Raw genomic sequence first — 25,444 nt, forward strand, 5'->3', positions numbered from 1 at the left:
GTGCTGCGTGGGTCTCTGATCACAACACAGAGACTTGCATGCAAAATCTGTAACAGTGATTGACATCCAGCTATTCAAGCCAAATTTACAATTTAACAGTTTTCAATGCACTAGAATTAAGTTTTTCCTGAAACTGCAGCTGAGAAAAATGCTGGCAAACTGCAACTGTAAATGCAATAAATGCAGTTCATGACATAAAAGCTGTTTTCTCAGAACATGTTTTTATTTCAGAACCCCAAAGTTCTCATACAAGACATGCACATACAGAGTAACGGTACAGTAAATATAAAGTATAAATCTTAGTGATATATAGTCAGATATATAAAAAATGAGCTTTAAATGAACTGGTGAGTCATACAAACAAATAAATAAGTAATCCCATATTGAAACAATGCTTGGAAATCCTGATCTTTGAGATGAGGTGGAGACACTTGTATATAACAACATAAATAGTGACAGGTAAATGAGTCTTAAATTAAATAAAACAAACGTGAGCACACAGATAAAGGCGGAGGATGGAGGCTAATGGTTAATAATATCTAGGCACAATCGATAATGGCAACCTTTGCACTTTCTCTGTCCCTTTTTCTCCAGGCTAGCTTTGGTTCAACGACATTTGGGTTGAGCTAAGGCACTAGTAGACACGTTTGCCTACACTTACATATATAGCTTACAAGTAACATGATCTAATACTACAGACCAGTTTCCATGTTTGGACTAAGCTTAGTCCTGAAATGTGCTGTTCGTGCCAAAGGCTATACTCTGCACTACGGACATCCAGGACAGTGACTGGACTTAATCTGGATCAGGGAAACTGGCCCAAAACACATACTGCTGTATCACCTTCCCAGCACCACCTGAAATGTATCAGTCATGCAAATCCCACTAATAATGCTTTTCTTGAATATAGCAACACCACTGTGCAGGTAGATTATGAGGTTTTCTATGCACTCTCAAAAGAGTCCACATGTTATGTACCTTATGATAAGCACAATCTTCAGAACTTTACCTATTGCCTCATTTGTGGCTTACTATATGTCTAACTGATGATTAACTGCATTGCATTTTCTGTTGCCTCCTGTTGCTCACTGAATCAAGCTCTCGTCATGCATGATGGTGTAGAAACGTCAGATCGGAGAAGGAGGGAGTCTTCGGTTTAGGAATTAATCGGTTGGCTGTAGGAACAGTGGCCTTTCCTGTGGAACAAAATTAAATTTGAGAATCAGTTATTTTTTAAAAGATATGTTTGAATTATTGTCAGCAGGACAAAGAATGCATGCAGTCACCTGCATATTCCTGTCGAGCACTCGTAGTTGTTCTGGCAGTAGGCGCCGTGAGGTTTAGTACCCATGATTCTCCATAACGGGGTCATTCGAGCGGTTCTCTTCAGTGACCTTTGAACTTCCTGCACAGACGTTGAAGGTGTGTCTGATTTTGGCACAGGATTGCAGGTCACCTGAAATACATAATGTGTTAATCAGCTCATGAAATATTCAACAAGTAATATCCGTTTAATGAAACAGATCAAATTTACAACTATTTCTGCATAGTTTGTATGTAGTTATGTTCCACAAGTTTGACTATTAGTTTCATAATATGTAATTTGTAAGAAAATAAATAAATACTGAATAAATTTGACAGCATTGTGTCTCCTTTAAAATGGTTCCACCTTTAAACAATAATTTTAAAAAATAAACAATATTATAAACCACATATGTGAGCCTGGACCACAAAAGTATTAAGTAGCACAGGTATATTTGTAGCAATAGCCAAAAATACATTGTATGGGTCAAATTTATAAATCATTAGGATATTAAGTAAAGATCATGTTCCATGAAGATATTTTGTCAATTTCCTATCGTAAATATATCAAAATTTAATTTTTGATTAGAAATATGCATTGCTAAGAACTTAATTTCGACAATTTTAAAGGAGATTTTCTCAGTATCAGTGCACCCTCAGATTACAGATTTTCAAATAGTTGTATCTCGGTCAAATATTGTCCTATTCTAACAAATTTATTTAGCTTTCAGGTGATGTATAAATCTCAGTTTAAAAAAAAGATCTTTATGACTGGTTTTCTAGTCCAGGGTCACATATATAAGTCATTATTTTAATAGTACTGGTTATTTTATATTATTATATTAAAAATATTAAGCTAATATTTTAGTGATCTGAAGTATTTTAAAACACAGGAAAAAAATCCACTGGAGTAACATGTCAACACTAACATAAATATCAAAAGTCAACAGTTTAGGAAGCTGTGAACAAATTCATTTTTAAAATATCATAATTACCTGTTGGACAAGCACCAAAAACACCAGGCACCAGGCTAGAGGAGCCCTTCTGTGATTGTGATCCTGCATGCTGAATGAGAAAAGTTGCTGTAACAGTGAGCTCACAGCGACACTGACGACAGAGACGATGTACTGTCTTATATACCCACCAGTCAGCAGAAGAGAGACTGTCCCTCATCCCTGTCACTTTCTCTCTCTCTTTCTTTCTCTGCTTCTGTCTCTCTGCTTTTTCATTACCAGATGTGGCACATGTTTGCTTAATGTTTGGGACTTGGATAAGCTGTCCTCTGGGGCTCTGGGAGAGAATGCAGCCAGAGTTGAGAGAAGCAAGGGATAAGAAAGAACGAGAGGAATGAGGGATAAGAACAAAAATCAGTCATTTTTCAGATGTGGTTGTCAGCATTTTAGAGTTCAGTGATGTTTTACCACAGTTTGTTGAACTGTACATCTTAGACAGCTATGCAGTGGATTTTTACTGATATAAAATGTCAGACTCTAAATCTTCTGAATCAACATTTCTCGTTTTGTTTCTTTAAAGTTCCTTTGACACAGTTCTTCTGTCTCCCTTTTATCATATACACATTCACAGGGGCCTTGAAAAAGAACAATGGCGATTAGAGAATCTGTGTTTTGCAATGGACAAAAAACAAAAGGGACAAAAAGACTGTGACTAACTCGAAGCAAAAATGGCAGCGGGTCAGATATGAGTCGAACCTCTGATCCAGCTCATCACAAAGGTTTCACACTGACTCATGGTGTTTACTGGATATGATGCTGATTATCGTCTTGGGATTGTCAGTTCACGTAAATAATACCCAGTACTATTTCATAAGCTGGTGGCCTTGTGTTAAACATTTCTAGCGTGCTCACTGTATTGGTCAGAGTATTTTGATAGAGCTCAAGGTTAGGTTTATCAAGGTTCTCCAAGTCTCTTCCTGAGTGAGAGGCAAACATGTTTTCAGATCAATGTTGCATCTAAGTGTTTACTGGGGTCAAGCTTAGCATACTGGTCACATGACTACTTTTTGAAGACTGGCCTTTGTTCTATATGCTTGTGGTATTTACATTACCATTCAAAAGGGTTTTTTTTTTAAGTAATTGATATTTTTATTCAGAAAGGACATATTGAATTGATCAAAAATGACAATAAAGACATTTATAATGTTACACAAGTTTTCTATTTGAAATATATACCGTTATTTTGAATATTTTTTTAAATCAAAGAATGAAAAATGTACCGAGGTTTTCACAAAAATATTAAGCAGTTAAGAAATTTTCTTCATTGAAAATGATAAAATAAATAAATACTCATAATGATACATAAATGTAAGATGTATGAAATGTTTCTTGAGCAGCAAATCAGCATTTTAGAATGATTTCTGAAGGCTCGTGTGACACTAAAGACTGGAGAAATGATGCTGAAATTTCAGTGTTGCTGTCACATGAATTAATTACATTTTAAAATATAGCTGCAAGCAGTGATTACCGGGGTTCATGTGCTTTAAGGCATTTAAGCACATATGAAAAAAGACATTATTTGGCAAGCTTGTAACCATCTTTTTGGCAAATTAGGATAATTTACCATTGAAATATTAAGTTTTATGGCTGTTATAGCACCAGTTGTGGTCCGATCTCCTTAAAACTTTGCAAGCTTGTTTCGTGAAGTTTTGGGTTTTTCGTTAGGCTTTATAGGATTTGGGGTAAATTTGGACAGGATTCTTTTCTAAACAACCCCATTATAGCCTCCCAAAGGGTTGACCTAGAGAGTCCAGACAATTGTACTGCAGTTTTTTTTTCCAGACTGAGCAAAAAATCTAGGACTAGTTTGCAACAGTAGATTTTCTGACATCTTCTCAATCATTTGATAGACCAGAGTGGTTGTGGAGGCAACGTTGTCTGGGATTAAGGAGTTCTATCCTATGATACGAATATCGCGTACGAATATGTGAAAAAAATGCATTATACCCCCACCCCAGAGGCCAAATCGAACAGGACTACCGAGTTTTGTTCCGATCAGCCTGCGTTAACCTTGTCTAACAGGTGCTCAAACTTTGTCTGCCAATGGCGCCCATGTTTTTTGAGATACACAAATTTCCTTGACACTTGTGGCACTTTGGGCCAAGACCGTGCACACCGATTTTCATGTTAAAAGGACAAATGGTTGCACAGTTATAGCAATTTTTATGTTTTTTTTTTCCCCTTTTCCTCCCTGGTGAACAGTGTTGGGGAGTAACTAGTTACATGTAACGGAATTACGTAATTTAATTACAAAATAAATGTAATTGTAATTAGTTACAGTTACTGAGAAAAAATGTGTAATTAAATTAGTTACTTTTGAAAATGTTAATGATTACAAAGGGGGTTACATTTAAATATTTTCACACACACACACACACAGATTTAATTTACTTCTTTCATAAATTGTGTTGACTGCTCTAAAATGAGACACCAACGTTTCATGAGTTTAGGACACAGAATAGGACACACGCTTATTCGATAACTGTTTTATTATTTGGGTTTATGCGTATGCTTTATTTGTTAAAACTGATTTATTTTTTTCCAAGTCGTTGTTAGATGGCAGTGTTTCCTGTCATAACTATGCAAACATTTGATTTCAAAACCAGTATCATAGCTATTAAACTATTTCTTGTTATGATTTTAAATCTGTATTTAACTTCAGAATGATCTTAACATAAATAAGAGGTGTTTAGTCTGAATTTGTGGTGGCTGTGCTTTAAAATTAAAATATTATATGGCTCTGTGGAATGCTTGATTCTGATTGGTCAGTTGTGACATTCCAAGGTATGTTATTCTCTAATAAAAACTGGTAAAAGCTAATAAAACTGACTCATCCAGGCGCTATACGCTTGATAGTTTTTTTGGTGGAAGCTTTGCCTTTGGTTAGCTAATAAAATATTAAATCTCAATTCAATATTATGTGCACAATTTCTTAATTCTGTCATCCTGGTATCGTGGACTCGCTCTTGTTTCATATGAACGCAGCTGCTGCCATTTTGTTTTGTACACTGTAATGGATTATAAGATAACTAACAAACTAGTACTTTTAATACTAGTACTTAATTATTTATGTGGTGAAATGTTGTGTGATGGTATGTGGTATGTGGTATGACTGCACCGTACTTCTAGTTTGAACTTGCCGCTTGCTAGCGACTGCTTTCTTCATGGAAGCTTTGTGTTCAAATATTTCAACTCAGATCAGAGTTTCTTGTTTATTTACTTTTGTGGCAAGCAGCTGTGTAATAAGTGGGATAATGTAGGTCCAGCCAGTTGTTATCGCAAAATAAAGATGTATATTATCCCTTACTTATTAAAATCCTAATTCAAGTGATGAGGGATTTTGAAAATCACAATAATTAGTCTGTTACAGAGTGCTACTGTAAGGTTAACACTGCCTGGTTTAAACGTTTCAAAGAGATTAACAGTTGAAAATATTAGAAATTTAGAAAAGTAATCAAAAAGTAATCAAATGTAATAAGTTACATTACTTTAATAAAGTAATTAAAAAGTTACACTACTTATTACATTTTAAATAGGGTAAATTGTAATCTGTAACCTATTACATTTCCAAAGTAACCTTCCCAACACTGCTGGTGAAAAAAACAAAATATGCTGGTAGCTATGTTTTGATGCTGGGATGCTGGTTAGGTATGTTTTGGTGCTGGTTTAAGCTGGTCCTTCGCTGGTCTATGCTGGTTGCCATTATACAGGCAGATTGCAGCTAATAAAAAATGCTTCTCTATCGGTGCGCGTCCTGCTGCTCACAGCACAGATCCTGAAAGCAGACTGCAGTTTTTGTAATTCATTATAACAAATTGTAGAGACGATGTAAATAATAAATTCAGTATGCAGTGTAGAGAGCTTCATTAATTAAAATGCAAGTTTGTGAGATCGCGATGAACAGTGACAGTTTTTAATGATAGCCTGAGGGAGTTTGCAAAAGTGAAATTGAATTTATACAACAGTTTTATACATTTCTGATTTTGTACAAAAGTTAATATTAAGTGACTTACATTTTAGGAACACTGTTGTCTGATTGTGCTATATTTCGTCAACAAAAATAGTTCCAAACACAGTCACAGCTGTTTCGTTTATGAATGAATCTACGTTTTTGAATCGATTAAATGAACAATTCAGTCACAAAGACTTGACTTGATGCCACCTACTGGCGGTTTTAGTTTCATTTTTAAAATATTATTTGAGTCATTTAAATCGTTTAATATTTCTATATTCAAAACTTTATATTTAAAACATTAATCTCATAACACTGTTATTATGAAATGCAGTAATGCCACGTCTGAATCTTGTCAAAAAATCTGTAAATATTCCTTAATACTACATTTGTGCTCTTCTGTGCCGTGCAAAGGTGAATTGTTGTTGCTGATTTCATTTGACTGGTAACTTCTTTTTTTTCTAATTGTATCATATTATTTAAATTTAATTTATTGTTTAATTCAAATTTAATATATATATATATAAGGTTAATTTCTGTCATTATAAAGGGTTTTATAATTAAATACAAAAGAAAGGACATCTAAAATTACCATTATTACAAACATGTATATATATATATATATATATATATATATATATATATATATACATATATATATATATATATATATATACATATATTCAAATAGAACACAATTGTAGTTTTTACAATTTAATTGTGGTAATATTTCACAATATTCCCTGTTTAATTGTAGTTTTGATCAAATAAATGCTGCATTGGTGAGCATAAGAGATTTAAAAACCCAAATACTTCACAATATTACTGTTTTTCCTTTATTTTTGAGCATATAAGACATGTACACGACCCGAACTTTGAGCAGTAGTGTATATTTATTAACTCTGAATGACTAATTGTAGAGACTATGTAAATAATAAATATGTTGCAATGTAAATCTAGCTTGACGAAAAATAGCCTTTGATACATTCAGCAGGGTTGGGTAATCAGCATTAATTGAGGTGAACAGAACCATCAATAATGTGTTTATAATGATCAGGAAGCTTTTCAGTACAATTCTACTAGGAAATCAGTATCCATGCATGTGTGCAGACGTGACTCCTCTCAGGTCACTGTTAGTATTACTGGAAAAAAAGAGTGTTGCATGAATTTATGCGAATTAGCAATTTGAAATACAACTGAAATCACTTTACATAGATTTGATGGACAAACCCTGAGGGGTTTTAGAGATAGTTCTGTGTGCTGAACAACAGATTATGGAGCAATACTGGAACATTCTATCATTTGAAAAAGATAAGAAAACTGAATTCCAGTAGCATTAGGAAAACTTTTCAGGAGTTCAGCTTCAGGGGAAGAACTACTGTATATATCTATTATCCTAACAATCTCCCCTATATGAATCAAATAATGACAATTCATCAGGGTATTCCTTCAGTGTTTCAGGGTCAAGGACAGCAATTGCTGTCCCGTTCGGCATGTTTGTCAGTTTTGGCACTCAGTCAAAAGATTGCAGACAAAGTACACCGTCCCGCCGGGAAGTGAAACAATTATCAGTTGCCAAAGAGGAGAAAAGGGCCCCGGCAGATTCGTCCAGTTTTATTCCATCCAGTTCATAGAATAAAGTCTACCTGGACTTGGCAAAACATCTGTGGATCAATGGGAAAGGGGCTTTAATTGTGACTCATGTAGTTCAGTTCTAACTTCTCTGACAGCAAAATGAGTGAAACAGTGATTTAACTGGAGGTCAATCACATCAAAAACAGAGAACCTTTATTGATATGCCTCTCTAAGTTTTAAATAGGTAAGCCAGACTTTTGACTTTTCTGCTTATCCTGGCCAAGAACTGTGCACTTCTTGGAAGGGGCTCTTTGATCGACATGTACATTTAACAATACAGTTTGTTTCTGCGTGTTTCGGATTGGAAAAATCTTAGTCTCAGCATAAAGCAGAAAATGACAAAACGTATGAGGTTATATTTGTGCTAAAAAAGAGTTGACTGCTTTATATACATTTGTCTATGTCTACAATCATTGTGTAAATCAGTATATGATGTTGTGTATGTTCTTTGTTTATGCCATCTTGTTCTGTCATTAATGGAAAGCTATGTCAATTTGTTTTTGCCAAAAGCACAATCAGTTTATTTAGGACTATACATTTATTTAACTTTATAGAATGGATCTCTCTCTCTATATAAATATATTTGTAATAATCTGTTTACCAGAAAGTGTACTGAGAGCAGTAGTTTATACAGCATAAAACTGAGCTGAGTGCACAAGGTAGGATGACACAAGCAAACAAAAATGAACAGATGACAGAGATATATTGTACAAAGAAGTCTTTTGGCACAAACAGAATAACTGTCTTCTCTGTTCTTACTGCCTTTGTGTTGGAAATAAACGCAAGTGATGTTTTATTGTAAGACACTACAGTATGGTTTCCTTTATTTCTGGTATGAGATACCAGACCTTCTTTTTGGCCTTTCTCCTCGGACAATAATCCATGTTTCTGATCAAACTGCTCCAAGTGTTTCTGCTCCAAGCCGTATTTTACAGCTGTTAAATGGATATTTAACCCCCAAATAATCATTGTACAGACGTAAAAATGCTGAGACATTTCTCAAAGCTTTTTTATGGTCCATTATAGAAAGAAAGTCATATAGGTTTGTAATGACATGAGGATGAGTAAATGATAACAGAATTTTCCTTTTTGAGTGAAGTATACTTGGGGAAATACTATAAGTAAGAGTTGTTACACTGTTGTTGCTGAGGTTTTGGTTGATTGCTTTTACATTTTCAAAATTGTTGAGAACAGTTCACAGCCTTTTAAGTTTCTATCAAGTCTTCAAGTTTGCCTATAACTGTATATTCTTGCAACTGATGGACAAACATGTTCTAATTGGTCTTCTGACTGCTATTGTTTAATGTGGTTGTGATCAGTTCTACCATTTGGATTCTGTGTGGTGCTGTGGAGCTGGTGAATTTAGTTCTTAAGCCATTTTCACTATTCTGTGGTGCACTCTTGTCGTCCCCTTCTTCCAGGTTGTTTTTATTGTTTGTTAGAATTATTTTAGCATTATAGAACATTCTTTAGTTTATTGTTCTTTATTGTGTTTGGGCAAGTCATGCTTGGTCTGTGATTTGTATCACTTTGTTCCACTTTTTGATAAAAGGGGCCACTGACTGTGCTTCTGACAACATTCAACAGGTTCAAGTTTTTGGCTTTAATGGACAGGACAGTAGAGCAATGACAGGAAAGTACTGGGCAGAGAGAGGGGAGCAGGATCGGCAAAGGACCTCGAGACGGGATTCGAACTCGGGTCGCTGCAAGCATAGTTGTGCTATATGTTGGCCCACTAACCACAAGGCTATCGGCGCCGACCAACAGCTACAATTCTGGTAAAAAAGAGAATCTTTTTTTACCAGAATGTTTACATTAAAGTGACCAGATTTCTTAACTGAAAACATGTCCTTGTTTAGTGGTCAAAACACAAATTAAGATATTTTGATGCATTCTGACAGCTGTCTGGAGCTCCCATAAACAGCACTGTAATTAACACGATGGACGTCCAGAAACGTAGCAAAGAGATCGGTAAAATAATCCATGTGACATCAGAAGTTCAACCGTAATTTTACGAAGTTACAAGAATACTTTTTTTTACGCAAAGAAAACAAAAATAACAACTTTATTAATAACGTTTCCGGTGTTTATTTACATTTTAATTTGAACGAAAACAATGTATCCGCGTGGCGCAGGTGACACAGAACAGCATACGCTGTTTGCTTCAGGGGATATACTCCAAAATGACGGGTGATGCGGAGGAGATGAATTGTTGAATAAAGTCGTTATTTTTGTTTTCTTTGTGTACAAAATGTATTCTCGTACCTTCGTAAAATTATGATTGAACTCCTGATGTCACATGGATTATTTTACTGATCTCCTTGTTACGTTTCTGGATGTTGATTGTGTTAGTTACATTGCTGTCTATGGGAAGGTCAGAGAACTGTCAGAATTCATCAAAAATATCTTAATTTGTGTTCTGAAAACGAACAAAGCTTTTACGGGTTTTTTTGGGGGTAACTGATTAATGACAAAATTTTCATTTTGGGGTGGAGTAACCCTTTAAAAAAATGGGGACAATATGTTTTTGTATGTTTTTGTTGTAGGTTCCATATACTAACATTATAATCTTTGTTCATTATAATGACGTTTGAGGACAAAACTGACACTTTTTTATGAGGGGTGTGAGAAGCAGGAAATACACTGTATTTTAATTTAGCTTATTTAATATCCTTTTAAGAACCTTTAAAGAACTACTGTATACAGGGGCTTAAAAGAGAAGTCCACTTCCAGAACAAAAATTTACAGATAATATACTCACCCTCTTGTCATCCAAGATGTTTGTGTCTTTCCTTCTTTAATTGTGAAGAAATTATGTTTTTTGAGGAAAACGTTTTTGCATTTTTCTCCATATAATGAACTGATATGGTGCCCCGATTTTGAACTTCCAAGACAAGACAAGCACTTGACATTAAAAAAGTATATCTATTGTATTGTTTTTCTGAAAATAACCAATCGTTTCATTAGATAAGACCCTTATTTCTCGGCTGGGATCATTTTAAGCCGCATTTAAACTGCATTTTGGAAGTTCAAAATCGGGGCACCATAGCAGTCCATTATATGAAGAAAAATCCTGAAATGTTTTCTTCAAAAAACGTAATTTCTTTACGACTGAAAAAAGAAAGACATGAACATCTTGGCATGATAAGGGGGTGAGTACATTATCTGTAAATTTTTGTTCTAGAAGTGGACTTCTCTTTTAACGGGATCCAAAAAATGGTTCTTCTATAGCTTTACTGCAAAAACACCCCTTTGGAGCCTTTATTTTTAATAGTGTAGCACCTTAACCACCCCAAAGAACCACATTTTTTGTGTGTGGGGTGCCCAAACTTGGTCTTGGAGGGCCAGTGTCCTGCAGCGTTTAGCTACCCCAATTAAACACACCTGAACCAGCTAAATTAAGCTCTTATACTGGGCATATAAGAAACTTCCTGGCAGGTGTGTTGAGGCAAGTTGAAACTAAACTCTGGAACTAAACACCAGCCCTCCAGGACCAAGCTTGGACACCCCTGGTAAACACTGTTTACAGCATTTAAACCATATATCTTCTATAGAACAAATGTTTGCCTGCATTCCTAATTCTTTATTTCTTTTTAAATAACTTTAAAGGCATTATAACATTAAAGGGATACTTCACCAAAAATTTAAATTCTGTCATTAATTACTCACCCTCATGTCGTTCCAAACCCGTAAGACCTTTGTTCGTCTTTGGAACACAATTGAAGATATTTTTGATGAAATTCAAGAGCTTTCTGACCCTGTATAGACAACAATGCAACTGATATGTTCAAGGCCCAAAAAGGTACCAAGAACATCGACAAAATAGTCGAGAAACAATTCTTCTCATCTGGGTCACCCTAGCGCCATTTTGGAGAGTTCCAATGACGCATACACATGCTTTGATCTGCATGTAAACAACGCATGCGCGTGGTGCTGCTGATGTAGAACATACATGTGCTGAGCCTTGTCTATGTTCAGACGAAAGCATGCAAATGCGTCATGCTACTCCCAAAAACAGTGCTACACTCCTAAAAATAAAGGCTGCAAAAAGGGTGTTTTTGCAGTGATGCCATAAAAGAACCATTTTGGTTCCCCAAAGAACCCTTCAGTGAACAGTTCTTAAAAGAAGCATTTTGAAGATTATTTTAAAAATCTAAAGAACCTTTTTCGACTATAAATACTATATATTTCTGCATTTGAAAGGTTCCATAGATGTTCAAGGTTCTTCATGGAACCATCAATGCCAATAAAGAACCTTTATTTTTAAGAGTGTAGTGTGACACAGAAGAGAAGAATTGTTGAATAAAGTTATTTTAGTTTGTTTGTGCAACTAAACATATTCTTGAAGCTTCATAAAATTACGGTTGAACCACTGATGTCAGATGGACTATTTTAACAGTGTTCTTGGTATCTTTCTAGACCTTGAATGTGATAGGACCCTTGCTGTCTATGGAATGTCAGAAAGCTCTCAGATTTCACCAAAAATATCTTAATTTGTGTTCTGAAGATGAACGAAGATCTTACAGGTTTGGAACGACATGAGGGTGAGTAATTAATGATAGAATTTACATTTTTGTGTCAACTATCCCTTTAAGACGAATACAAGGATGTTCAAAACATTCTTCCAGGATGTCAACATCTTGTTCTGATATTGCATAGAGGCTGAACACTTGCAAAAGGTTCTGAATGAACTTTCACCCACATTTACACCAGCTCTATAACATCAAAGAAGCCAGTTCAGACCAGCATTCCTGCAGATTCCAGATATTAACTAGAGCTGAAGCACAGCTGGGAAAGAGCGCTCTCTACTGACCAAATAATCAAACAAAAGAGATACAAATGACAACACAACAAGCATATGTAAGTTTGCTTTCTTTTTTATACAAAATAACTACTTTATTTCATCATCTTTCATCATGACATTAAAATGTTCATTTAGGTGCATGGATTTTCATTTCTCCTCTAAGAAATACATCTATGAAAGTCTCTTTCATACACTTGCTAGATGTCATCTTTGAGGTAGCGCAAATTTGGCATCTACTCCTTTTCTCCACTTGCCGTTTGTGAAAGATGGGCAAAAATCTACAAGAGAATATACATGAGAAACAGCAACAACACAAAAGACTACAAGTCAACAGACAGGGCTCTTTCATGCTTCGTTTTTTTTCTTCTCCATTTTCCTATTTTCTTTAGACAGACTTTTCAGTACAGTGTCTTCAATAAAGTGCCAACTCCATTCCCCTCCATAAATACATTATGAAAGATGTCACATTAACACACTAGACAAACAACAGTGACATACACAGACAAAGAGTAAATAGAAAAGTAACATCATAGTAACTCACTCTTTTAACAATCAGAATCCACTTATTTATACCTACATCTCCAAAAGGTACTGCAAGAGATGAGACTGAATTGATCACATTCAACAATTCAAGTCTCGCTATTAATACCACACGAGAAATGGCAACAGGCGAATCAAACCCAACATAGCCATTCCTTAGCTCTCCAAATGAACTGTGCTTGTACAAACTCACAATGTCCTTTAGGACCATTCAGTTCTTGTCCATATCTGACCCTGAGCCCAAAGTCATCTGCAGGTGCAGGAGTCTGCAATCATATCTTCATATTCTTTATAAACTATGTTTCCATTCCTCTCCATCATCAGCACACTGACAGGTTTGTATTTATAAGGCACGCAAGAGGGCAACGGGATATCTGCCACACCGAGCTCGCTGATGAACGTCTGCATGATCGCATGATTGGGTGAACTGTAGCCGTAATGCAGAATACGAGGACAGTCTCCCTTACAGTAACGAGGATTGTACTTGGGGGGTGCAATGATCCAGTGGTCCCATCCCAAATCTTTAAATGACACACGATAGGAGTGCAGCTTGCAATGGTTTTTGGCCACGCTGTTCGGCCCTTGCTTGTAGTTGGGGATGTCAGAGATGATGCTCCCGGGTTCCCCAGAACGACGGGTCCTGGGGCGGGAAAGGGGCGTGATGTACTTCCCCCATTCCACAGGCTGCTTGTTCTCCTCCAGGAACAGCAGCAAAACAGGAGCTTGAAGATGGTGTTGAGGTGGGAAATGTTTTCGATGTGTAATGGACCTGGCATGTTCTTGTTGTGTGCATCGATAATGGGCAAAGAGGGATACGTGGCCATCTTTCGACTCGGACACATGGTTTGTGACGTCGGATTCGGTCCACAGGCTTCGAGGACCCATGATGACACGGTCACCTGCGGGAAGATCTTGAAGAGATGTGACTCTCGCCTCACAGATAAAAGGAAGATGGGATGACACAGGCGACCTTAGGTGCATAAAAGACGCCCTCACTAATTTGTCCAACAAGAGGTTTTTCAGTTCATATTTCACTGTGTAGGTATACTGAAGATCTAGCCCAGTTGGTTTTAGATAGGAGAAAGACAAAAAGAAAAGAAATAATCAGATAATACAACTAAATATTTAAAAATATACTTCTAATAGCTCTTAATAATTTAAGAAATGCACTGCACAACGTATCTTAATGTCATAAAAGAACCATTAAAAGAGCATAACAGTCAAAAGTTTTTTTTTTTTTTTTAAATTAAGATGTATGTTTTTTAAAGAATTCTCTTCTGCTCTCCAATCCTGCATTTATTTGATCCAAAATACAGCAAAAGGTTTCCTAAATTTTTTACTATTTAAAATAACTTCTTTCTATTTGAATATATTTTAAAATGTAATTTATTTCTGTAATCAAAGCTACATTTTTATCATTACTCTAGTCTTTAGTGTCACATGATCCTTCAGAAATCATTCTAATATGCTGATTTGCTGTTCAAGAAATTTTTATTATTATTATTATTATTATTATTATTCATATTTAAAACAACGGAGTACATTTTTTTCAGGACTTTTTGATGAATAGAAAATCCAAAGATCAGCATTTATCTGAAATAAAAAGCTTTTGTAACATTACACTATACCATTTAAGAACTGATAGAAATTAATACTTCTTTAGCAAGGATGCTTTAAGTTGATCAAAAGTGATGGTAAAGACATTTATAATTTTACAAAAGATTTCTCTTTCAGATGATTTTCTATTTTCTGTTCTTCTGAACTTTCTATTCAACTACAAAAAAAAAAAAAAAATCTAGAAAAAAAAGCTGTTTTTTTCAACATTTTTTTTTTTTTTTAGCAAATCAGAATATTAGAATGATTTCTAAACAGACATGTGACTGGAGTAATGATGCTAAACATTCAGCTTTGAAATAACAGGAATAATTGACATTTTAAAATATATTAGAATAGAAAACAAAACATTTTGAAAATTTACTGTTTTTGCTGCTCTTTGGATCAAATAAATGCAGGCTTGGTGAGCAGAAGAGACTTCTTTGAAAACATTAACATTACTGTTCAAAAACTTTTGACTGGTAGTGTAGGTGAAGTATATTTTAATCATCGGAAACAGATTTTTCCACGGCATAGAACTATTTATGCAATGAAAACGTTCCATAGATGTTAACGGTTCTTGATAGAACAATAGAACTCTAAGCATCTCTTCTATAACATAATGTGCTCTAGATGTCCTTGTAAAGAAAGTGCATGAGAGAAAACAGTGCTTTACCACTTGAGGTTAAGAGGAAGTGCTTTTCAGTGGTGGACGCTTGAAGCAGCTTTACAGTGTTGGACCCAAATAACTTGGGCTGCTTTGGTCGTCCATCTGCATCCGCAGCTATCCTGTATAGATTTAACATGAGACGCACAGCTTCATCTTTGGTCTGGCTTTCTAGGACAGGTCTAAAATAAGAGTTCCTCTGTTTGGGGTGTCGATTGCGGTGAACTTCTGTACTGGCAACGCCAAAACGTGACGGAGAGGCCATGTTTCCAGCCACGCGCGAAGATATGTGCAGCACAAACAAACACGACAGTACGCAGAGTCTCAGACAGTTGTGACTGCTGGTAGCCTTCATGATCAGCCCCTCGTACGAACGAGTGACACCTGAAAGGCTACCATCGTCTAAGACAATCAACGGGCGAAATTCAACCTAAACATCACCTGAGGTTGACAACCCTTTTGCGGCACCGCCTACCGTGTGACGTCATACCCAATTACCTGTCCAACGTCAAGGTGGGTTTCTTGTCATTTATATCCTACGTGCAGAATACTTACAAAACGCACACATTTAAATCACATAAATAAACGCATAAACACACCAGCTAAAAAAAACCCTGAATTTATTCCTGTGATTTCAAAGTTGAATTTTTAGCATCACTGCTCCAGTCACGTAATCCTTCAGCAGTAATTCATTTGCTGCTCAAAAATAATAATAATAATAATAATAATTTATTATATTATATTTTAAAATTATATTATTATTTAAATTATATTATTATAATTTTTATAATTTCTTTTTAATTTCTATAACTGCTTTCTATTTCAGATAAATGCTAATCTTTGGATCTTTATATTCATCATGAATTTTGATGTATTGAAATACTGATAATAGGCTGATGATAAAAAATGTTTATTGAACAGCAAATCAGACTATTGAAATGAAGGATCATGTGACTGGAGTAATGATGCTGTAAATTTAGACATTTTAAAATACATTCAAATAGAAAACGGTTATTTTAAATAGTAAAAATATTTCACAATATTACTGATTCTGCTGTATTTTGGATTAAATAACATAAAAAACATCAAAAATCTGTTCAAAAACTTTTGACTGCTAATGTGTGTGTGTGTGTGTGGTTTATATATCCTGGTGGGGACTTAAACCTGAATACAGACACACTCATGTGGACTTTTCATGGTGGGGACCTAAATTAAAGTTCCCAGGTCCAAAAACGTTGTTTGAGAAAGTAAAAATACAGAAAGTTTCTTCTGACAGGTAGGTTTAGGTGTAGGGTTGGTGTAGGGCAGGGGTCACCAGATCCGGTCCTGGAGGGCCGGTGTACCTGCAGAGTTGCTCCAATTCTAATCAAACACACCTGAACCAGCTAATCAAGGTCTTACTAGGTATACTCGAAACTTCCAGGCAGGTGTTTTGAGGAAAGTTGGAGGTAAACTCTGCAGGACACCGGCCCTCCAGAAACAACCCTGGTACTGAATGGACAGCTGACCAGACGTGTGTGTGTCAGATATTGTCGCTATTAAAACAGGTTTTGTTCAAAGCAAATGATTTCATAGAACCTAATTAAGTGAAATCATTCAGTTTGAATAGTGGAGACCAAAAGTATCCCCACGGATATATATCCCCACAATAATATATATCAGTCAATTTTGACCTTGTGGGGACATTTTTTCCACCTAAAGGTTTTTTTTTAAATTTATTTTATTAATTTTATTTTTATTTATTTATTTAAAAAACTAAAAATGCAGAAAGTTTTGTGTGAGCTGTTGGTTTAGGGTTAGCGTTGGGTCAAGGGGGCAGAATTTGTAATGGTTTTACTGCTTATAATAGGAATTGTACTGTTTTTAATGGAAACTGTACCTGTTGGTCTCCACTGGTAATTTCTATTGGTGGCTTGTTAAAACCACTAAACACTAATGAAGTATGTCCCAAAACACACTAATTGTTTTAACAGTTAAAGTTTGATGGTTTGTAATGTTTGTAATGGTATATGTAGTGAAAACCATTACATTTTTTTTTGTTTGTTTTCAGCAGGGCAGTTTGTACCTACAGTATAAAATTATGTCTATGGAATTTCCCAATAAAACGTAAACCCAATATGTGTGTGTGTAAATTGTGCTTTGATGCATCATCCTGTACACTCTAAACTTTTATCTAAATATAGGCCTAATACAACCTAAAAATGCATTGTTCTTAATGGGGGTAACTTCTCTCATCTTACCCTACTAATTTCTGACTTTCTCACTAATAATTTAAGTGTAATATTAGGTCATGTTAATGTTTAAAATGAGTGAGTTTAAAACAAAGAAATGTAAATCCATTACCTTAACAAAACACTTCCCATCTAAGTAGTGAAATGCATGCTATTTAAACAACATGACAAAGCAATTTGAATAATACATTCATAATATACCTTTATGCAGTGTTTCTTTATGGAGCTTTAATACACTGACATCTTTTAGAGGACAAACTGAAATGTATATTTACATCACATCAGCTGAAGTGCCATACAAACAAGCAATTTATTGTAAAGTTGAATGAAATATTTATGTATATATATATGTAAAAATGCACACTTGAAATCTACGCAGTCTGCACTTATTAATAGCTAATATTGACAACTGTGTGAAATACATCAGTAACTATTTTTGTAACCTTTTTTATTTTTCGTTTCAATTAGTAGCAATAACTATTAATTGGTATTATAAAAACCAACTCAAATCTCGGGTTTGATCCATTATTCTGCATTCACCATCCACCTTCCTCTAGATGGAGCTGTCAATCGGCTTTTTCTTCATGAACGCGCACTCTTGCCCGCTGACAGCCGCGTGCCCATTCCCACTCTGTGCTTCAGCCGACATCAGCAGCAACAATGGCTCTCCTCAAAACCTCCAAGTTCATTTCCTCTGTTGGGAGTTTGACGCCGTCTTTGGCTACCCTACCCATCAGAGCCAGGTAAGGGGAGCTAAAAAATAATTTGTTTTTATTATCCAGTGACTGGTACGTTACATTTTAAGACACTGACTTAAAATCAAAGTTTAATATATGCGAAATATTTTATTTTGATAGTCTTTAGTCTATCAGAATAATATTAATGCAGTAAATTCATTTTTACACTTCACGCCATCAGATTTGTGCTCACGATCACGCACGCACGTACAGTCACATCCGTTCACATGGAGCTCATGCTGTGAAATGAAACACTTGATAAGACCATGTGGGTGTCGCCAGGTATCTGTGTTACAGGCTGCTTTTATTATCAACTTCAAGCCAGTTTTGTAGCAGCTAATGGATCAAATCTGTCTCATCTCTACCATGATTACAAAACGAATCATTCAGCATCCCTCTGACCTTCATCTAGCCAAAGCCAAAAAAAATCAGCGTCGCTTTTCATATTCTGCGTTAATTATTGGTAAGAGTGTAATACTAACGAATATTGGTTAATACCTAGTATCTTGTGCATTTATAAGTAACTTGCATATAAACGCTTTAGCGTCCTTTTTGGTCTCACTGGGAGACCGTACGTACAGGTTTCCAGTGCGTTCATTGGGTAAAACAAGCAGGTTGAGCTTTCTGATTGGCTCTGCAGCTTCCGAGTTCTTCCGTCAAGAAATCATGGTAGTATGTGTCCTTTTGCACCGCGTTTGGAGGGCAAAGCAGCTGATGCTGGGCACAACATCATTTAACCTTTATTTAGTACATTTCGAAGTTTTTCTGAAATTACACAGCCACTTATGCCACACCTAAAGCCCTCATCTTTACGCATTTGATAGTTAATCCTAAAGGGTTATAGAGTCACAAGGCCCACTTCCGTTTTTCAACACTTGAGATTAAATTACTCCGTGGCCACTGCTACTTGCTTATATAAACTGAGCTTTTGTACAGTTTGTTTTTGTAATTATCTCCTAGAGTCTATTTTATGCAACAAACATTGCTCCTAAGCAGTCTCAGCTACTAGTGTTGTATTAATAAAACACTAACACATAGACTAAATAACTACATAACCACTGTGACACACAAGCTATGTGGTAGGAGTTTCTGCAACATGATTCCAGAACTGACCTTTGACTCCACAGCCTCTAATGCATACTTTACTAAACATACAACAATATAGAAGAGCATACTGATAATATCATGAATGGCATCAATAGTTTTTGTTGATGATTAGCTACAAAGTAGTGAATTAATTACACTTGTTTGTCTAGTATAAGTATGCAGAAACTCACTTGTGTGAGGGGAATAAAGGAATAGAATGAAAAAACAAAGTTAAGAAAAGTTCATTTGTCAGTTTGGAGTCGGGTTTTGTTTCCTTATGTACTGTACTTGAACTGTATGCTGAACAGCTGTTATTAGTAGCATCATTTTTGCTAAAAACATAACTTGAGCCCTTTTCTATTTTTTTTTTTTTTTTAATGGTCTGCTTTTTTTTAGCTCATGGTGGACTGAGGTGCAGATGGGACCCCCTGATCCCATCCTGGGGGTGACGGAGGCCTTCAAACGGGACACAAACTCTAAGAAAATGAACCTGGGTGTGGGGGCATACAGGGATGACAATGGCAAGCCATATGTTCTCAGCTGTGTTCGGAAGGTATGTACCTTTTCTGTGCCACCACACGACTGAGCTTCCATGAGTTTAAACCTGGTAATTGTTTTTCAAACTAGTATGATTTTGTGGGAAAAATAATAATTCAAATTCAATTCAGATTTATTTGTATAGCGCTTTTCACGCCATTTCGTTGCAAAGCAACTTTACACCAAATAGACGTTTTTACAATATATGTAGTAGTAGCTTGATGTACATATGGCAGAGATTTGTGGTAAAGATCAATCGTAATCAAACAGACAAAGAACACTATAAATTAGTAGCAGAATCTGGTAGTGCTGTGTGTTGTTTCAGGGTTGGTATCATCTGAAGTCCTCTGTGGAGTTGGCATCATCTCTTCTTAAGTGTTCAGGATCCACACTGGAGCTTGTGAATTCCTAGTTACCACGGGATGTCAATCCCATGGCAAAAACAGAGAACAAATAGGAACATAATTAGCGTAGCTGCTGTTCAAACTAAGAAAAGAAAGATTTGTTAAACCAGAGCTAAAAAATTAATAATGAACATTAGATCAGATATCACTGCAGGAAAAGTTGATGAGATGCATTATTTGAATGCTTGGCTAAAAAAATGTGTCTTTAATCTAGATTTAAACAGAGAGAGTGTGTCTGAACGCCGAACGTTATCAGGAAGGCTGTTCCAGAGTTTGGGTGCCAAATGCGAAAAAGCTCTACCTCCTTTGGTGGACTTTGCTATCCTAGGTACTACCAACAGTCCAGAGTTTTGCGACCTTAGGGAGCGTGATGGATTGTAGCGTGGTAGAAGACTAGTTAGGTACGCAGGAGCTAAACCGTTAAGTGCCTTATAGGTAAGAAGTGCTATTTTATAGCTGATGCGGAACCTAATAGGTAGCCAGTGCAGAGACTTTAAAATTGGGGTAATATGATAATACTCACAGTGTTGCTCTGCCTAAGATGGTAAGCTTGTCAGTAATTGACCAATAGTTTTCAAAGGTATATATGTTTTTGCGTTAGCGTTAGTGTGCTCCAATGATATTGCCAAAATTCAGGGGGTGGTGTGTCTGTGTTAACATGTGCTTTTACTTTTCTCTGTTTCTGCAAAGTCACCCTGAGTTGAGTGTTTTAAGAGGCTGTCTCTGTTTAAGCAGTGTCCACCAATTAAATTCATGACCCTCAGCTTTGTAACTGTGGAGAAGTCATCATAAACATTTTGTGAAGATGTTAAATCTAGTGAGTATTTATTTTTATTATGTTTTGTTTAGGCCGAGGCTCTGATTGCCTCTAACATGTTAGATAAAGAGTATCTGCCCATTGGGGGTCTGGGTGAGTTTAGCAAGGCTTGTGCTGAGCTCGCACTGGGGCCGGACAACGAGGTTCTCAAAAGCAAGAGGGTGAGTTTGTCTCTCTAGTACCCATTGGGTCTTTCATTATTGTATTAACTTTTAAACATTTGATCAGTTTTGATGTTAGTGTTAATTTAGCCCAACAGGTAATTATTTTTTTTCTTTCTCTATTAGAGCATCACTGTCCAGACAATCTCGGGTACTGGTTCTCTGAGGGTTGGAGCCAATTTCCTGGTGTGTATTTCATTTATTTTGTTCATTCCATTAGCCAATAAACTTTGAGGCTGTTTATCATCTCCACCTTGAAAAGAAGAACATTTTCTTTACCTCATCCAGTAATATATTAGAAGGGATGGTTCACTCAAAAATAAACATTCTGTCGTTAATTACTCGCCCTCATGTCATTCCAAACCTGTAAGACCTTCATTCTTTTTCGGAGCACAAATTAAGATATTTTTGATGAAATCCGAGAGCTTTCTGACCCTTAAGAGGCAGCAAGGGTATGACCACGGACAAGGCACAGAAATGTAGTAAGGTCCAGTGTTAGGGGTGACGCATTACAATAAGCGTGAGTTGTGTAATCAGATTACTTTTTTCAAGTAACAAGTAAAATAATGCATTTCTTTTGAATTTACAAAAAAAAAGAAAAGAGGAGTTACTTTTTCAAATAAGTAAATCAAATAAGTAATAAGAGTTACTTTTTTTCCCATTAATTGGAGTAAGATGTTACTTCCATTAACATGTAACATCCATTAATTCATCTCTGTTTCTCAAAATGAATGTGGAATGTAACTCAGAATATGATACAAAAATATATATATCCTTTATGTATTTAATCCCATTTTATTAACTAGTGTATTTGCTGCTGAACTTTGATATAGTTCAACCATACTAATAAGCAAAAATTAAAGATAACCTAACATTTGTTCTTTTTTTGCTGAAGAATATTGAACGTTGGCCTGAGGCTTTTTGTGTAAACGTTTTATGTTAAAAAAAAAAACAAGCAAGCCCTACCCAGATCTAAAAAGTAACGTACCCTATTACTTTCCATTAAAAGTAAACAAGTAACATAATTAGTTACTTTTTTAGGGAGTAACGCAATATTGTAATGCATTACTTTTCAAATTAACTTTTCCCCACGTTGATAAGGACATTGTTAAAATAGTCCATGTATTCTCATAGCTTCATGAAATTACGGATGAACCACTGATGTCACATGGACTATTTTATTGATGTCCTTACTACCTTTCTGGGCCTTGAACGTGGTAGTGCTGTTGCTGTCTATGCAGGGTTTCTAAGCACTCAGATTTCATCAGAAATATCTTAATATGTGTTCCAAAGATGAATGAAGGTCTTACGTGTTTGGAACCTCATGAGGGAGAGTAATGACAGAATTTTAATTTTTGGGAGAACTATTCCTTTAAAAGGAGCAAACACCAATATGGCACTTCTATGTCATATGGTAATTGTTTATAGTGTCTTAACACCCCTTTCTCAACTTTTTCTCTATTAGTCACGGTTCCACACAGTGGCAAGGGATGTATACTTGCCAAAGCCATCCTGGGGAAATCACACCCCTATTTTCCGTGACGCTGGTATGCAGCTGAAAGCGTACCGCTACTATGACCCTGCTACCTGCGGCTTTGACTTTACTGGAGCGCTGGATGACATCTCGGTGAGCCAGCATCACAGTACATTTCCCTGTACAGTCTTACGACCCAGTAAAGACTTCTATAATGGTCAAAATGTATTTTAAATAAATGTTATTCTTTTTAATTAAAGTATGGAAAAACTGTATCAGTTTTCACAAAAATGTTAAGCAGCACAGCTGTTTTCCAAATTGATGATAATGTTTCTTGAGCAATGGATCATCATATTAAAATGATTTTTGAAGGATCATCTGACCCTGAACTATGACTTTGTCTGAGATGCATTGAATGTTTATCATCTTTTCTTTACCTACAGAAAATTCCAGAGCATAGTGTAATCATGCTCCACGCTTGTGCTCATAACCCCACTGGTGTCGACCCACGACCAGAGCAGTGGAAGGAGCTCTCAGCTGTCATCAAGGTGTGTGTCTGTTGTTTTTAAAGCATAGCAGAAATAATGATGTTCGTTTAAATTCCTTGAATGATAAGATACTCCAGACCGTTGAGCGTTGCCTCACTATCTTATCCGTTTTCTCTGCAGAAGAGGAAACTTCTAGTGTTCTTCGACATGGCCTACCAGGGCTTTGCTAGTGGAGATATTGATCGCGATGCCTGGGCCGTGAGGTACTTCATTGAGCAGGGCCACAATGTCCTCCTGTCTCAGTCCTTCGCTAAGAACATGGGTCTCTATGGTGAGTATATTGTGTCAGAGTCTGCATATACACTATAAACCATTTCTTTTTTTTTTTTTCTAATCCTGCACAAACTGGATCTTGACGTATGAGTGTAAAGTGCAAAAAAGAAAAAAAATCACATCTGGTATAAGATTTCACATTTGGCTCATGTACATCTGATATCTGGTCATCTGATCTGAAGTATCCAGTTGTCAGCTTTATTTAGAATTTTAGTCACCATCTGATGATGCCAGTTTTTTGCTTTTAATTTTAAAAATAGTTTTAAATATTATAAATTAATTTAAATAAAGGATTATCCACATACAGCACATTGGATTACTAATGTAACATCAGTGCAACATTCAGGGTGTTTGTAACACTGAACCGATTTAGCACAGTGTGTCCCTTAACTGCATGGCAGAGTTCAGAAAATCGTCTGTTCTTTAGACTGCACAGACAGCCTGTTCTAATAGCAAAAATGAACATAACACAATGTTCAAAGAAAATAAGTCAAGGAACAAAAAGCAATACCTTACATATACTACCAATCAAAAGTTTGGGGTTGGTCAGATGTCTTAATGTTTTGAAAGAAATCACAAACATTGTGAAATATTATTGCAATTTAAAAATGTTAATTTGTATTGTGTCTTAAATATTTAATTTTAATAATCCTTTTTATCATGTTAGTCATTAAATAGTAAAAAATAAATTAAAACATATGATCCCAAACTCTTTAACTAGCAAATAGTATTACACACAACCATAATACTATGTTTGTTGTAGGTGAGCGTGTTGGAGGGTTCACAGTGGTGTGTGCTGATGCTGAGGAGGCAAAGAGGGTGGAGTCTCAGCTGAAGATCCTGATTCGCCCCATTTACTCTAACCCACCCATGAATGGAGCACGTATCGCCGCCACAATCCTCAACACACCAGAGCTGCGTTCAACATGGTGAGGCTTGCTTGCACACTCCTTAAGAACTTACTTTCATAAAACTTCAAGCTTTTTTTTTGGTTGACATAATCGTATTTCTGTAGGCTGGAGGAGGTGAAGGGTATGGCCGACCGTATCATTAAAATGAGAGAAATGCTGGTCGCTAATCTGAAGAAGGAAGGATCTTCTCAGAACTGGCAACACGTGACTGACCAAATTGGCATGTTCTGCTTCACTGGACTCCAACCTGAGCAGGTACAATAATTTGCATGCTCAGAAATTAGAATATGTATGCATCTGTATAATTAAATGTTGTAAACTGGTACAGGCACTAACAGTCTGAGATTCTGTTGTGTTTCAGGTGGAGCGTCTGATAAATGAGTTTTCAGTTTACATGACTAAAGATGGCCGTATCAGCGTTGCTGGGGTGACCTCTGGAAATGTGGGATACCTTGCCCATGCCATTCATCAGGTCACTAAGTAGATCAAACTTATATCCGCCCCACTATTCCTCTTTGGACTCAGATCTTGGCTTCACTTCATTTGGCTGTTTTGCTAGGTCAACATGGATCCTGAACATGTTATCAGGGTGTCTAACTGTAACCTTAAGTCATCTCCCAGGACATCTTGTGGTTCTTTGACTAATAAGCACATTTGAGAACATTTTTCATCCTGTTAAAATTCTGTATGAACTTTATTTATTGTGTGAGTGAAGTAAAATGAACAACAACAGTAATAAAGGATATTGTGTCCATTTAA

At 36.0% G+C, this 25,444-nt stretch overlaps 3 protein-coding genes and 1 long non-coding RNA gene across 4 annotated transcripts; 2 read left to right on the plus strand and 2 right to left on the minus strand.

Moving 5' to 3' along the window:
- Window positions 1–202: 202 nt before the first annotated feature.
- On the minus strand, window positions 203–2,454 carry leap2 (liver-expressed antimicrobial peptide 2). Its single transcript, XM_051116228.1, has 3 exons — window positions 2,298–2,454; window positions 1,287–1,456; window positions 203–1,196 (listed from the first exon to the last, which is right to left on the minus strand). The coding sequence occupies exons 1-3, from the start codon at window positions 2,364–2,366 to the stop codon at window positions 1,157–1,159; spliced, it is 279 nt and encodes a 92-aa protein (XP_050972185.1). The 5' UTR covers window positions 2,367–2,454; the 3' UTR covers window positions 203–1,156.
- Window positions 2,455–7,885: 5,431 nt separating this feature from the next.
- LOC127168424 (uncharacterized) lies at window positions 7,886–13,997 on the plus strand. The gene is made up of 4 exons (XR_007828106.1): window positions 7,886–8,086; window positions 9,490–9,680; window positions 12,322–12,446; window positions 12,562–13,997. It is a non-coding gene; the product is annotated as an uncharacterized LOC127168424 (long non-coding RNA).
- bmp15 (bone morphogenetic protein 15) lies at window positions 13,493–15,861 on the minus strand. Its single transcript, XM_051115283.1, has 2 exons — window positions 15,516–15,861; window positions 13,493–14,301 (listed from the first exon to the last, which is right to left on the minus strand). The coding sequence occupies exons 1-2, from the start codon at window positions 15,859–15,861 to the stop codon at window positions 13,493–13,495; spliced, it is 1,155 nt and encodes a 384-aa protein (XP_050971240.1).
- Window positions 15,862–18,313: 2,452 nt separating this feature from the next.
- got2b (glutamic-oxaloacetic transaminase 2b, mitochondrial) lies at window positions 18,314–25,444 on the plus strand. The gene is made up of 10 exons (XM_051115282.1): window positions 18,314–18,480; window positions 19,957–20,113; window positions 21,351–21,479; window positions 21,606–21,665; window positions 22,945–23,106; window positions 23,397–23,501; window positions 23,622–23,772; window positions 24,538–24,703; window positions 24,790–24,940; window positions 25,047–25,444. Exons 1-10 carry the CDS (start codon window positions 18,398–18,400, stop codon window positions 25,167–25,169), a joined length of 1,287 nt encoding a protein of 428 aa, XP_050971239.1. The 5' UTR covers window positions 18,314–18,397; the 3' UTR covers window positions 25,170–25,444.

The sequence above is a fragment of the Labeo rohita genome, chromosome 7 (genome assembly GCF_022985175.1).
Source record: "Labeo rohita strain BAU-BD-2019 chromosome 7, IGBB_LRoh.1.0, whole genome shotgun sequence".
NCBI lineage: Eukaryota > Metazoa > Chordata > Actinopteri > Cypriniformes > Cyprinidae > Labeo > Labeo rohita.